Source organism: Triplophysa dalaica, chromosome 4 (genome assembly GCF_015846415.1).
Source record: "Triplophysa dalaica isolate WHDGS20190420 chromosome 4, ASM1584641v1, whole genome shotgun sequence".
NCBI classification, from domain to species: Eukaryota; Metazoa; Chordata; class Actinopteri; order Cypriniformes; family Nemacheilidae; genus Triplophysa; species Triplophysa dalaica.
Window position 1 is genome coordinate 18,763,206 of NC_079545.1, and position 13,400 is coordinate 18,776,605.

The 13,400-nt window shown below is 38.6% G+C and overlaps 2 protein-coding genes across 2 annotated transcripts in view; both read right to left on the minus strand.

Moving 5' to 3' along the window:
- On the minus strand, positions 1-10,890 carry LOC130419556 (collagen alpha-2(V) chain-like). Its single transcript, XM_056746395.1, has 40 exons — positions 10,866-10,890; positions 10,723-10,768; positions 10,366-10,410; positions 9,605-9,658; positions 8,552-8,605; positions 8,396-8,449; positions 8,216-8,269; positions 7,522-7,575; positions 7,397-7,441; positions 7,267-7,311; positions 7,047-7,154; positions 6,855-6,908; positions 6,722-6,775; positions 6,559-6,612; positions 6,324-6,431; positions 6,133-6,186; positions 5,946-6,053; positions 5,721-5,774; positions 5,533-5,586; positions 5,366-5,419; positions 4,979-5,032; positions 4,793-4,900; positions 4,667-4,720; positions 4,499-4,552; positions 4,325-4,378; positions 4,170-4,223; positions 4,039-4,092; positions 3,888-3,941; positions 3,614-3,667; positions 3,470-3,523; positions 3,304-3,357; positions 3,161-3,214; positions 2,983-3,000; positions 2,811-2,864; positions 2,667-2,726; positions 2,369-2,534; positions 2,172-2,278; positions 2,024-2,101; positions 1,750-1,932; positions 1-1,370 (listed from the first exon to the last, which is right to left on the minus strand). The coding sequence occupies exons 4-40, from the start codon at positions 9,644-9,646 to the stop codon at positions 1,215-1,217; spliced, it is 2,574 nt and encodes an 857-aa protein (XP_056602373.1). The 5' UTR covers positions 9,647-9,658; positions 10,366-10,410; positions 10,723-10,768; positions 10,866-10,890; the 3' UTR covers positions 1-1,214.
- LOC130420058 (collagen alpha-1(XI) chain-like) overlaps positions 9,652-13,400 on the minus strand; it is a 21,654-nt gene continuing 17,905 nt past the window's right edge. The window contains exons 14-21 of the mRNA XM_056747132.1: positions 12,641-12,694; positions 12,451-12,495; positions 12,058-12,165; positions 11,346-11,399; positions 10,866-10,910; positions 10,715-10,768; positions 10,361-10,410; positions 9,652-9,658 (exon numbers count right to left, since the gene is read on the minus strand). Of these exons, the coding sequence (XP_056603110.1) occupies positions 9,652-9,658; positions 10,361-10,410; positions 10,715-10,768; positions 10,866-10,910; positions 11,346-11,399; positions 12,058-12,165; positions 12,451-12,495; positions 12,641-12,694 (417 nt within the window). The remainder of the gene's footprint in view (positions 9,659-10,360; positions 10,411-10,714; positions 10,769-10,865; positions 10,911-11,345; positions 11,400-12,057; positions 12,166-12,450; positions 12,496-12,640; positions 12,695-13,400) is intronic.

Below are 13,400 nucleotides of genomic sequence, written 5' to 3' on the forward strand. Positions count from 1 at the left end.
GTTCTGGACACATTTACAGATAAATAATCCAGATCAATTTCATGTACACCGTCCTTGAAAGTTACAATAAGTTTTTTTTTTTTTAAACCATCTGCTTCGCTTTCACATGAGCATGTAACCCACTGAAGTCAAAAATCATTCAACTGAACCAGTAGATTGGTTTGCCGATTCTAAGTCTAGAATGAAATCCATTATGCAGACTTCTCTGTGAATGATATTCAGAAACAGAAGGTTAACAATATGTGAGAAGTTCACACACTTAATTTATGTGACTCGGTCTCTTACAGCACTGCATGAATGCAAATGTCAGTTCAGTACCAATGTGCACATTTCAAAGCCGCAAATTATCCAGTCTGGCAGAAATGAAGTATCTCACTGCTGTAAAATCCTACACAAATCCGTTCCCCACCTTTATTTTAATCCATCCTGCCGACATCCTGAACCTACAGGCACCCTATAGAAAACAAATCAACTTATTTTGATATTCTTTCAGGACATTTTTTTACTAAGGCAAACACATTACTATGGTCACTTGCATAATCAGCAATGTAAATCAGAAAACACATTACACAAACTAGTTTACACACAAAATTGTTTAAAAATGTCCAATTTACCCAACATTCCTCAAAACTGTTGCATTTAGGGAATTACATTGGACACATCATAAACAATGTTCCCACAACAACTGACCACATTTAGCTATAACTTTTCAATTATCATTCATTGAGCAGTGCCTGATATGCAGATATGTGGCACATTGTTTAAATGTTACGAGACATGGGCAGCAGATATCAGTGCTTTTTGTCATAAGGTGCAATAAAACCTGAATTAAAAGGTTTTTAAGGAAATTACGGTTTTTGGGATGTAAATTACTTTATAACACAAAAAGACTAACAATACTACGACATCATATAAATAATCAGTTTTTAACATAAAATAAGCATTGTAAACCATTTACAACTCCTCATAAGAAGTCATGCACCAAATAACTTGTTGCCACTGGACAACAAATCGGTTTATTTCACAAACTGTGAAAGGTGAAATAAAGACTTCATGTGGAATCTCCATTCCTACAGCAGATGGAGAAGAGTAGAGATGAGTTCCTGACCATGTAGAAGAGATTTTTTTCTCAATCTGTTCTTGGCTGTGCTTTCCTCAGCAGATAGATACTCAGTAAGAACTCTGCCCAGGGTTCAGCTGAATGTGTCTGTGTTCTAGCTGAAGCAGACGTGTCCTATAGTAAATTGAAACTCTTCTGTCATGTCACTGTGGCCAAATAAAGCCACGTCTCTGATTGGTAAAAGCTCCAGGTCTTCGGTCTCAAATTGGAACACAGATTCCTGAGGTCCTGTCTCTAGCCCACCTGCGGGCTTAAATAGAAAGATATGGGTCCTAATGGGTTCAAATAATGCAGTTGGAAATTCTATATATATAATGCATGTGAATATAATAATGTATGTGATAACATAACTGTTGGAGTCAAATTCAAACTCAATTTTGGAATTTGGGGCAGTGTCTCTTTAAAAACGTCTCTTATATGTCTAAAAGTGATTGGAAGTGGTTTCATCATCATGCTCAATATTGAGTGTTTAATGCAGCATTTCTGAGGCAACAGCAGGCCACACTTTAAGCTGCCTCGGGAATGCTTTATCATTACTGTTCTACATTTTAATAATAATGTAACATTTCTTGTCAATCGTGTCACGTACCACCTGGGGGAACTCTGCGTAACTTCTGCAGTTCTCCTACCTCACAATCTAGTAATGTTCCCAAGAAGCTCTGTTTTCTTGAATCTGCAAGGAACTTAACATCTCTCTCGTTGAAACCCTGGTGGCTGTTTGGCTGGCAAGAAAATGTGATGTTCTGCTTTGCAATCCTGCTGTTAAGTCTTAGGAACCTCATCTGTACCACGCTAGACCCTGTGTAATCAAACTGTAAAGAAACATCGAATTACCATAAAAACATACAAGACAAACCTGATAGCAGGAGATGTGGGGGCGTTCCTTCCTAACAAACATTATACCTGAAATCCACCATCTTTGGAGCTCAACCATGTAAATGAATCAGGGCTGGCGTCCCTGAGCCAAGAACTCAAAGGCATCTGAAACAAGAGGGGTTTGCTATAAACAGCATAATATTATTGATAAAAAAAGCTTAAGATGTCTGCATACCTGTGGTTGCAAAGGTGGCAGGCATGTCTGTCCACCTGCGCTAAAGTTGCAGTACACCAGCAATGCATCAGCAGAACTGCCTTGATTTGGGTCAATATAATAGATTCCTGATAAGAATAGTCAAACAATAAAAACTAATTATCAGCAAAGGTTTTTCACCAATCGCAGATTAAAACAGTGACAATAATGATTCTGACCACTGGAAAAGTTAGGATGAGAAAGCATCAGCTCCAAGCAGGTGGTGGCTGGATGCTCTTTAGTGCCATCTGGAGGATCTATGAAGAATCGCAGGTCTTGCTGAAGGGACTCAAGCAGGGTCCTAATAAGTGGATAATTGGGCTTGTCGGACTGGTACGCGAGGTCCTGTTTGTGTAAGGAAAACATTTTCACATAGCAATTCCCTTATCAAGATGTTTAATAATACAGCCTGTGTATAAAATAATGGATTAGGACCTCAGTGGAAACACATTTTTTAAACAGAAATTATCTCCTTACTTTTAATTGAGTTAATGTTAGGTTCAGAGATCCTGGTGGCCCTGGAGGACCCGCTGGACCCTAAAACAAACATTATTACAGTTGCGACATCACAGGCATTAACGCTCCAGTAACTGTTAGTACAGAGAGTGCTGTTTAACTCACAGGAAGTCCTCTTTGTCCTTTTGGACCAGAAAGTCCTGGAAATCCGTTTAAACCCTATAGTTCCAAGTTGAAAGATTTAGAATGAACACATTCAATAATTTTCATAAGGAAAATACTAAGTAAAGGTTAACCAGGAAAACAATGGATGTGTGTTGAAATAACTGTTTCAAACCTTTACTCCAAACAGACCCTATGGAGTAAGAACATGACTGAATTAAATCTTATCTTGAGTACAATGTGTGTGTTAAAATGTCTAATGTCCATCCTGCAATCCTTTAAACTTTCTTTCATTTAATGCTAATTTAATCTTTAAAATAGTCATGTTATGTATAAACCAGATGATAACTTACAGGCATCCCTGGTAGACCTGGGGACCCTCTATGACCCTTTGGTCCAATATCTCCCTGGAAGAGACATAAATTACTCCAGTGATTAAGTATACATGCAAATAATCCTATTGTACAGAATCTAAGATATACTATTAATATTTCACCTGCTCTCCCTTTGCCCCCTGTCTCCCCTGCTCCCCATTTAGGCCCTGCAACCCCTGAAACAAAACAACAGAAACTAAAAAAATACAGTTGCTGTGGTAATTGTTTTTAACTCTTACGAAATGTTTTGCATTGTTTCTAGAGTTGGGTTGTGATGAATACAAGTACCTTTAGTCCATCTCCTCCCAGAGGACCGTGTAGCCCTATTTCCCCCTTCTCTCCCTATAGACAGAAAGAAGATCAAGCTTCAAGGTTCTCAGCTCTGTGACACTATCGATTCCTCCATGACACTTTCAGAGTAAAGCTCCATACCTCAAAGCCTTTTCTTCCCATCTCCCCTTTCTCACCCTGAATGCCTGGCAAACCCTGAAACAGAGTAGTCTGTGTTATTTACATGTAGATTTGTATAGTTTAACACGACAGAAACAAAAAATATTTTTAGCCTCACAATCACAGACACACATCACAGATACCAACAGATATGTTGTATAGTTGTCAGGTCATTTAACATTTTCTGAACAAATGTAAATGTAGTTTATTAATGTCTTAATTATGAAATGGAGATCAGCTTTGTGAATTCACTTACATATGGCCCTGATGTGCCAGGAGGTCCAATCGTTCCCACCTCTCCCTGCTGTCCCTGTTAAAAATCAAGCAAATGCTGGTAAACGTCTCAACCCATCAGGCCGTTCAAGGTCAAGGAATGCCTTAATATGAATACATGAATAAATATGTACCTTCTCCCCTCGGGACCCTCTATGACCCCTTTGACCAGCTTTTCCTTTTTTTCCCTAGAAGTAAAAGAATGTCAGTCAAATCTGACTTCTTATGCTAAGTGTTTTCTTACATAATGTCTTTCTGTATTTACTTTCTTTCCAGCATTTCCAGTCTTTCCAGGAGGTCCTTCTCGACCATCATCTCCCTAAATAAGATATTTTGGAAAATTTGACAATTGATCATGAATAGAGCAACTAAAGAAAACTGAATATGAAATGGCCATAATATATTAAAGATGGCTCTCACCTTCTGAGCCTTCTGTCCATCCCTTCCACGAGGTCCTGGTCTGCCATTTGGACCCTAAAACAGTTGAAACAGTACAACATCTCATATCCAGGCAGTTAATATTGCCATTTTTTTATCAATAGAAATATTCCTTAATATTATTGCAATTTCCCATTTTAATTTTAAAATACATACCTGTGGTCCTGGTGGGCCAACGGGGCCAGAATCCCCCAGTTCTCCTGGAAGACCCTGCAAACGTGTCCAAATTTCAAACATAGTATTTTGGATTACTGATTTACAACATGACTTTTTTACAATCTGCATGTAACAACAAGATTTAACAATTTTATGGACAATTTCTACCTCTGCTCCTGGCATTGGAGAAGGACCTTCAGGACCAGGAAGACCCGGATGTCCCTAAACATCATACATTCATAAGTTAGCACTAAGCTACTACAATAACACATTAAGAGTCATTCATAGCCTCACCATCCGGCCTGGAGGTCCTTGTCTTCCTGGTTCACCTTTAGGTCCCTCTTGTCCCGGCATACCCTTCAAGCCCAATAAGCCTTCAGGGCCTCGGGGACCCAAAGCACCCTGCAATTCAAGTATTATTCATTCCCTAAAAGACCAGTGCAACTGGGATTTTACCTCGCAATAGGTAGCTATACTCACCTGAGGTCCTGGTTTGCCCACAACCCCTTTTAAGCCTCTCTGTCCAGCCATCCCCTGTAGACAAAATGACTTGAATTTGACCTCAGTTTCTCTATTGGCAGCCAATATAAGAGACACCGGGGAGTTGTTTTCCCAAACTATATTGTAAGTTTTTGAGTCAAAATGCGTGTTCTCTATCAATGGTTTTGTGTTTAATATCATACTTTTTATAGTTTGAACGGGTTTTGGGTAAACGAGGATACACAATTAAGACCTTAAGACTTTTACAATTTACCTCTATCAACATGGCCTGCTATTTGGTCACCATCCACTGATGTCAGTTCAGTTGAACATGCAAATCAGCAGACATTATTTAACCCAAACCTCTTTGTTGTAACAATACTTTACCTGATCGCCTTGATCTCCTGGAAAGCCAATGACCCCGGGTGATCCAGTTTCTCCCTTATGAAGCAGAGTAGATGTGTTACAGTGGTAAATGTATAAGGCTAATCCTGATCTGCAGTATTACATAAACATTGATGAAAGAAACATGAGGGAGGAAAGCTTAGTAATACCTTTGGGCCTGGTGAGCCATTGGCTCCCAGTGTTCCCCGAAGACCCATTAAACCCTGAAATAACAGATACGCCTTATAGACTCCACAAATAAACTTTGAAGATGTTCTCAGAAAATGGTATACTGTGGTTAGTGATATAAATTTCGTTATTAAAACAGAAGTTTATGCATTGAAATATAGAAACATACTTCCAGACCCATCAAGCCAGATGGGCCGAATGTTCCCATCAATCCATTCCGGCCCTGGTAAAAGAAATAGACATTCACAACAAAGCCATAACGGCAAAATTAGCTTTTCAGCGTTAGGTGTTCAATTTGTGGAGGTTTTTTGTATTGAATGGTACAATTAAAAAGCACAAGTTCCGCATAGCAAGAATGAAGATTAAAAGGAACACTGAATTGGAGTGTACTAACATGCGGTCCAATGTAACCTTTATTTCCTTTCAGTCCTTTCTCTCCTTTATCGCCCAAAAATCCAGGTGGCCCTTGACGCCCAGAAAATCCTTGATGTCCAGGGTCACCCTAATTAAGGAGGAATATGACTTCTTTGAAATCTTTTGACAATTGACCTAATCATCCTAATTTTGTTGAGTAATTATACCTTTTTTCCTTTAGGGCCTGGGTTCCCAATAATGCCAGGAGGTCCAATACCTCCCTGCATGTAAACATTCCTTCTGTAAATAACTGTACGGTACATGCATTTGAAACAAAACTTAACACTGATATTGTAAGTGAACTTTAAGCTTTAGGCCTTCAGTTCGTGCTCATATCTTTGAAATCAATGAAACTGACCTCTTTACCACTTGGTCCTGGCTTACCCTGCATTCCCTGAGAGCCCTGGGGCCCTTGTTCTCCTTGAGGTCCACTTGGGCCAGGCTTTCCGTGAGGTCCAAGTGATCCCTTATTATCGAAAACACTAATAAAATCTTTTGACGTACAAGGTGGTGTATGACTCAATGTTATGGTTTTATTGGAGGAATATGAACCAGCATTTATTTATGGCACGTTTTATAATGAAGGCACTTACATATTCCCCTTTTGGCCCCGGTGAACCTTCATGACCAGCTGGACCATGATTACCCTAATGCACACAGATATTAACATTGACATTGACTCATTTAGCAGATGGTTTTAACCAAAATGACTTACAATTGAGAGAGCATTTAACATTTTGTAAAAAATGTACTGACCTGTTGTCCATTCATCCCAATAGGACCAGGGTCACCTGGAGATCCCGGCACTCCCTTAAAAAAACATTAATTTTGAGCATAATGACCTGAATGATATGTGTTTTACAACTTATTTTGTCATTTTAGTACCTACCTTCTCTCCTTTCTCTCCAGCTTGACCTGCCGTTCCAGGTGCCCCTGGTGAGCCCTGAAATTTAACGAATTCAATCAGAAACTTAGATTCAAACTCAAACTCAAAATCATTTGAAATCTATCCAAATGAATGTTAAAATCAATTGAAATCTATCCAAACAATACTACAATTAAAGTTAGGGTACCCACTCACTGGCAATCCAATTGGTCCCTGTTTTCCTTGTGGCCCCTTAGGCCCATGGTTTCCAGGAGGGCCTTCCTTTCCTGTCATACCCACGATCCCAGAAAGTCCTGGCAGCCCCTACATTTAAATACATAAATACTACTTTAAACTACTGTACAGTATATGCACTGAAGGGTATAGTATGATTATTCATCAACTAACATTTGAACTTTGAAATAAAGCTACATACATGTGCTCCTCGGAAGCCAGTATGTCCCGCCTCCCCTTGACGACCCTTAATAATTGTAGAACAAATTATAGAAAACCTATTTGGAAAAAAGTGATAGTTAAGTAAATATTTAGACATGTAGTCTGCTTACCGCTGGTCCAGGTGGGCCTCTCTCACCAGGCAGCCCAGGTAAACCCTAAGAAGACAAGAGGTGTCATACCATTAGGAACGTTAAGAAACTTTATTTATTTGATGACATTTATTTTGCCAACTTACAGGTGTCCCTCTCTCTCCTAATGGACCCACGGGTCCCCTGATCCCAGGTTCACCCTGTAAACACACAGTACATTCAAATTATATTTAAAACAACATCCCCAACAGAATGACTCAAGTGCACTGTTAAAGAGTACATAACATGAGATCATGAAATTGACATTTCATGCAGTGTGTTATGTTGCCGTGTTTGAAAGTCAGCAGTCTGCCAAATTGTAAATCCGAAGGTGAATGAATAACAAAGTTATTGGCTTGGAAAAAAGGCAGTCGATTCCAAATTACGCATACGAGTTGTCCCTAGTCCGATTTGTGAACAGCCGCGGATGTACGTCACTACAAATAGTCCCCGCCTACGTTTTGCTAGGACTGCTAGGGAAAACTTCACTCCTCTCCCCCAAACACTAGCTTGTGAGCCACAATCGCGGTAGACCAATCACAGCAGACTGGACCATCTGACCAATCACATCAGACTAGGCTAGCAGAAAGGAGGGGATTAGACAGATGAATTGCGGAACGAATCATGTGCGAGTCATTCAAGAAGTACTGTAAGAATAACTGCCTATTATAATGAAATTATAGTGTTTTTACACCTTCTATGTACATAAACTTGTTGTCGGAAACTCCATAAACCAAAGTAGGACCTTCAAAATCCCTAATTATGTACTCTTTAAATATTTGACAGAGAGAAAGTTCTAACCCTCTCTCCAGCGGGGCCTGGCCGTCCATGAAGACCCGTGGATCCAGGATAACCCTAAGATCAAGAAAACAGCATACAGAATCAAATCCCTTCTACAAGTACGGTTTGGTTTATGTTGGATAGTGTTCGTTTGATGATGGTTTAACTGGACGAGCTCAGACTGTACAGTGTGACACTTACATACATTCCTACAAGGCCTTGTTGACCGGCCATGCCTGGTTTTCCAGTAAAACCCTGAGAAAGAACACTGTTATTTCTATTTAAAGATTAAAAGCTTAAATTTTGGATGTGTGACATTCTGACAGCTGACAGCATATTTAGCTGTGAGAGACTTACCTTTTCACCGGCAGGGCCTTGGATGCCATCTTGGCCTGGTCGTCCAATTGGGCCCTTATTAGAGGAGAAATCACACATTTATAATAACTTGTTCTTTCAGTAATCATGGCTTCAAGAATTGTCTTTGGAGTTTTAAGGTTCAAGGCCGAAAATGGCATTATCGGTTTCGCGTGAAAGAAAAAAACTGGCCGAAAAAAACACTGCGCCTGCGCCTCCCTTCAGTGCTCGCGTTCACTCTCTCACTAGCTGTTTCAAATGACGATCATGTAAGCGTGAATGATCAGCAGGATGAAACTGTCAGTAACCGATGATGTAGCTCACGTGGACCGTCATCCGGCAGGTGAAGCTCATGTTAAGCCTTTTTACACAAAAAGATTCACTGCCCCTCTGTTTTCTGCCTGTTATTTTCATTAAGATGATTGTGCACCATATATAAACTTCTTATATGAGTTTAAGTTTGACTACACCTTGACTTCAGTTATTCATATAGGACTACAATGTTTAGATGACTGGTAAAAAATGACGAGGAAAATTATATTTGTTGTATTGTTTAAAAATATTTTCTCCTTTTTTTCTGATTTTAGTGTGTGTAATTAATAGAATTAAATAAAAACAATTTAAAAGTTTTTTTTAAGTAAATTTCGGTATCGGTTTTCGGGCCAGGTGCATCCTGAATTTTCTGTATCGGTTTCGGCTCAGAATTTTCATTTCAGTGCATCCGTACTTATTATATTAAATTTGTAAAAATTCTATGAGTCATCTAAAACCTAAAAACTAAGCCTATGCCATTAAAGAGAGTGAAAAATAAGAAACAGAAGAAGTCGGTTTACTGAAATACTTTTAACTACTGAACCTTTTTAGAGTTCCCCCTATAGAATAATAATCATAATATCTACCTGGACGATCTAAAATAATCTTATATGAAGAAACTTTCCTTAACTAATACATACAAATATGAACACAAATACTTATATAGTTCCTTTCAAATGTTCCCTATTTAATAAAATTGTCCTAAACAATAAGTTCTGTTCTTTTTTCAGTTGTTAAGCTCACCGGTGATCCTGCAGGGCCTTGTTTTCCTGGCTCCCCAATCATACCTCTTAGGCCCTTCAGATGACAAAAATTATAGAAAAGATATATGACATGAATCATACAGTTTAAGGCTGTTAAAATAAGTACAACTTTTAATTTATAAATAACAAACAAAACAGAATTTGTAAAAAAGCGATGTCCAACTTAAAAGCCTTTATATTAGAACAAAAATTATGTTTATCTGCTTCATGTTAAGCACACAAAATGCTTAATCTGACAATGCCTAATCTAAAAACGTATATACACCAACAAAGCGTATTAAAAGGGGATAAACCTGGATACGTGTCTGTGCGCAGAGACAAAGTGTTTCTTTACAAAGTGACCTCGCCAACTACTGGCCTGGCATGTATAACACCGCATTTTCCTAATTTAGTAGAGTTTAAACGCAGATCGTTTTGACAACGTTGTTGTGTAGGTGAAACTTTAAAAACACAAAATTTTCAGTTTTCTACTACTTGTACTTGTGCAAATGCATGTACAAAGCACATTTGTTCAACAAAGATCTTGTTTAGTTTAACAGTCTCTGATCTTCTCACCCTCCTATAGGCCAGTCTGACCTTTACATGCCTGTAAACATTGTTCCTTCCCCTTCTGAAGCCAATCCCTGAATGACAAACTGTCAACATGCTAATAGCTCTTTTAAAGACTGTCTGTTAGCATCACTGACCGGTGATTAAACGCTTTTATTACTGGAGCAGTCTGCTCTCGAATACTTACCTTACACGAGATCCTTTATCTCCTGGACCTCCGGCAGAACCAGGAACTCCCTGCAAAACACACACAGGACATCACTGAAAGCACTAATATGAACTTAAGTTAATACAAATGTACATTGTTAATTCCTGTTTATTAACAAATGTTATTGATTTTTTAAATGTATTAGCAAATGTGGAAATTAATATTAACCAAAACTTATAAATGCTCTAAAAGTAATGTTATTGTTAGTTTATGTCATCTGATGTAGTTACTGATGAAGCCAATGTTGAAAGTGGAACCTTATTGTAGAACGTCACAATTGATAAAGTGCAATAAAAAAAAAAAACATGATATTAAAAGGTATGAAATGGGAACCTGTGTACCAGGCTTTCCTTCTGGTCCCTCGGTACCAACAAGACCACGCAAACCCTGCAAAAAATACCCATAAAAAAATTGACAAATCATAAAATGTTTAAAAGAAATTCATCATAAATCATAAAAAAATTCAAAAAAAAAATCCACTTACCACTATTCCATGCATACCAGGGGAACCATGTTGACCTGCTCGACCCTGAACATAACACAGAGGATCAAATTAAGTTAATTTATGATGATCTATATTATCATGTCCATACATGTTAAGACATAGGGCATGTGAGAAGCATGAAGATGGTATGAGAGGGATGATCTGCACCAAGAGTAAAAAACGTCTTTATTTTTAGATTTTGTTTATTTGATGGCTTAAATATACAGAATACGAAACAATAATTGCATGATTCTTACTCTGGATCCTCTGGGTCCTGTTCTTCCGATTTCACCAGGTTCACTTCTACTGCCCTTTGTTTCAAACCAAAATAAAACAAGGAGGAAGATAAGGGATAATTTAACTATTGTAAAACAGTGAAAGAGTCTTCGGTGAGCATTGTGTTTCAAAGGAGCTGATTGATGTAAGAGGACGAGTCATAAAAATGTGTTCGGCTCCACCTGAGTCATAAACTGCTCTTACCTTTTGACCTTCTCTTCCCATCATTCCCTGAGGACCCACTTCACCGTCTTCACCCTATGAGGAAAAGAAAGGTGAAAGATGAGAATAACATTGCTTCCATTCTTCCAATCTTCATTAGAACATAAGTTGTTGAACACTTAAAGGGGTCATATGGTGTGAATACGTGTTTTTCTGTGTCTTTGGTTATAAGTTGCCCGTGCATGTATTAGACAAGTAAAATTGCAAAAATGAATGTGTCGGAACAAAAGACGCATTCGATCTAAAAGCAAATGCTCACCCAGACCTGCCTGAAACGCCTCGTGTAACCACACCCCCACAAATCTACTTCAGTTTGTGGTATAATTTGACTAAGACCGTAAGGTGGACGTACCTGTCAGTACAATTGCTTTGGAACCTCATGTTCCAAATATGGTAAGAGGCGTTACATTTCCGTCACACGCTTGGAGTATTCGACCAATCACTACGCACTGGTTAACTGGCCAATCATAGCACACCTCGCTTTTCAGAGCAATGAGCTTTGAAAATACAGAGTTTTTTAAACCTTAAATCGTGTATACACATTGTATTACATCTAAAACAAACGATGCAATTTGTTTTAGCCGTGTCATATGACCCTTTTAATGCTTTTGTTTGTTCTGCTTGTAACATTTGTTAAGCCAAGCCAATTTAAATGAAGCCTCTTTGTTAACACTTTGGAAATGCAGTTTCATACCTGGGTACCTGGAGCGCCTGATTGACCTTTGTCACCAGGTAAGCCGGGGAGTCCTGACTGGCCCCTCCCACCCTGAGGACCCATGATACCTGGTGCACCTGGTGGTCCCTAAAAACATCCAACCAAAGTGGTGATGTGCAATTCATTGCAAATATATGATTAAATTGAAATTATATTGAAAATAATTTTGATGTATTGTGTTGCCAGTTATTATTACATTATGTCCCTTAGTTCCTGTATCACCCCTCTCTCCATGTGGGCCCCTACTGCCCTGCATGAGAAACACTAGTAAGTATAGAAATACATACATAAAAACAAGATTTGACACATTTATCATATATGCAACTGAAAATGCAATATACACACACAGTGAGGTTTAAATTGATTTCTTACTGTGACTCCTGAAAAGCCTTTTGGACCTGGATTCCCAGTTACGCCCTGCAAAAAAAGAAGTGTTTTCACACTATATTAGTGAATACGAAAAGACTGCTGTGAGTATACAGTATATTCTTAATATACAACTGAGTGTTTAAGCCTTTCCTCCAGCAGTAATGTACACTTAATGTGTGACAAATGGACTTACCATGGGCCCTTCAATACCTTGGAGGCCTCTGTTACCTGCTGGCCCCTCTGGTCCCTATGTTCAAACAAAAACATCTGTAGAATCAATTTCATAAACACGTGTCACACATTTCATTCCGCATGACAGACCATGTTTATTCTAAAGAGTTCATGATTAGATGGAATTTGACACCTGTAGACAGAAATATGATGATATTTCAGGAATGACATGAACTATGCTTTCCAAAACTTACTATTTCACCTTTAAGACCCTGTGGACCCTCTTGACCTTGAAGCCCCTGGAAAAAAACCCATTAATAATGTTAACCTTGATTGATTGTGAACACATATACCTATAATTTAAGACCTGCAATTTTTGAGTTAACCGAAAGCATTTATACAAGTTTACTTAAAAACACTTTCGTTTGCAAGCAGCATTTGCACTTACAGTAACATAACATAATGCACAACAGACACATCGAGTATTAGTCATTTAATCATGCAGGTGACATTTACCTGAATACCTCGATTACCCGGTGGGCCTCTATCTCCTTCTAACCCTCTGGGTCCCTAAAAGGAAAGTTTGGTGTTATTTCAGCCTCTGTAGGAACAGGCTTTAGGAAATAATAACAAGAAACTGTGAATATACCTGAGGGCCCTTCCGGCCAACAGCCCCAGCAGGACCAGCATTGCCCTGTAACAGTAAAGCAAGCACCTGTTCAGATTTATTATATTCACTGAATCAGCCTTCATTCTTTAGAAACAAATTCTGATTTTTCTTC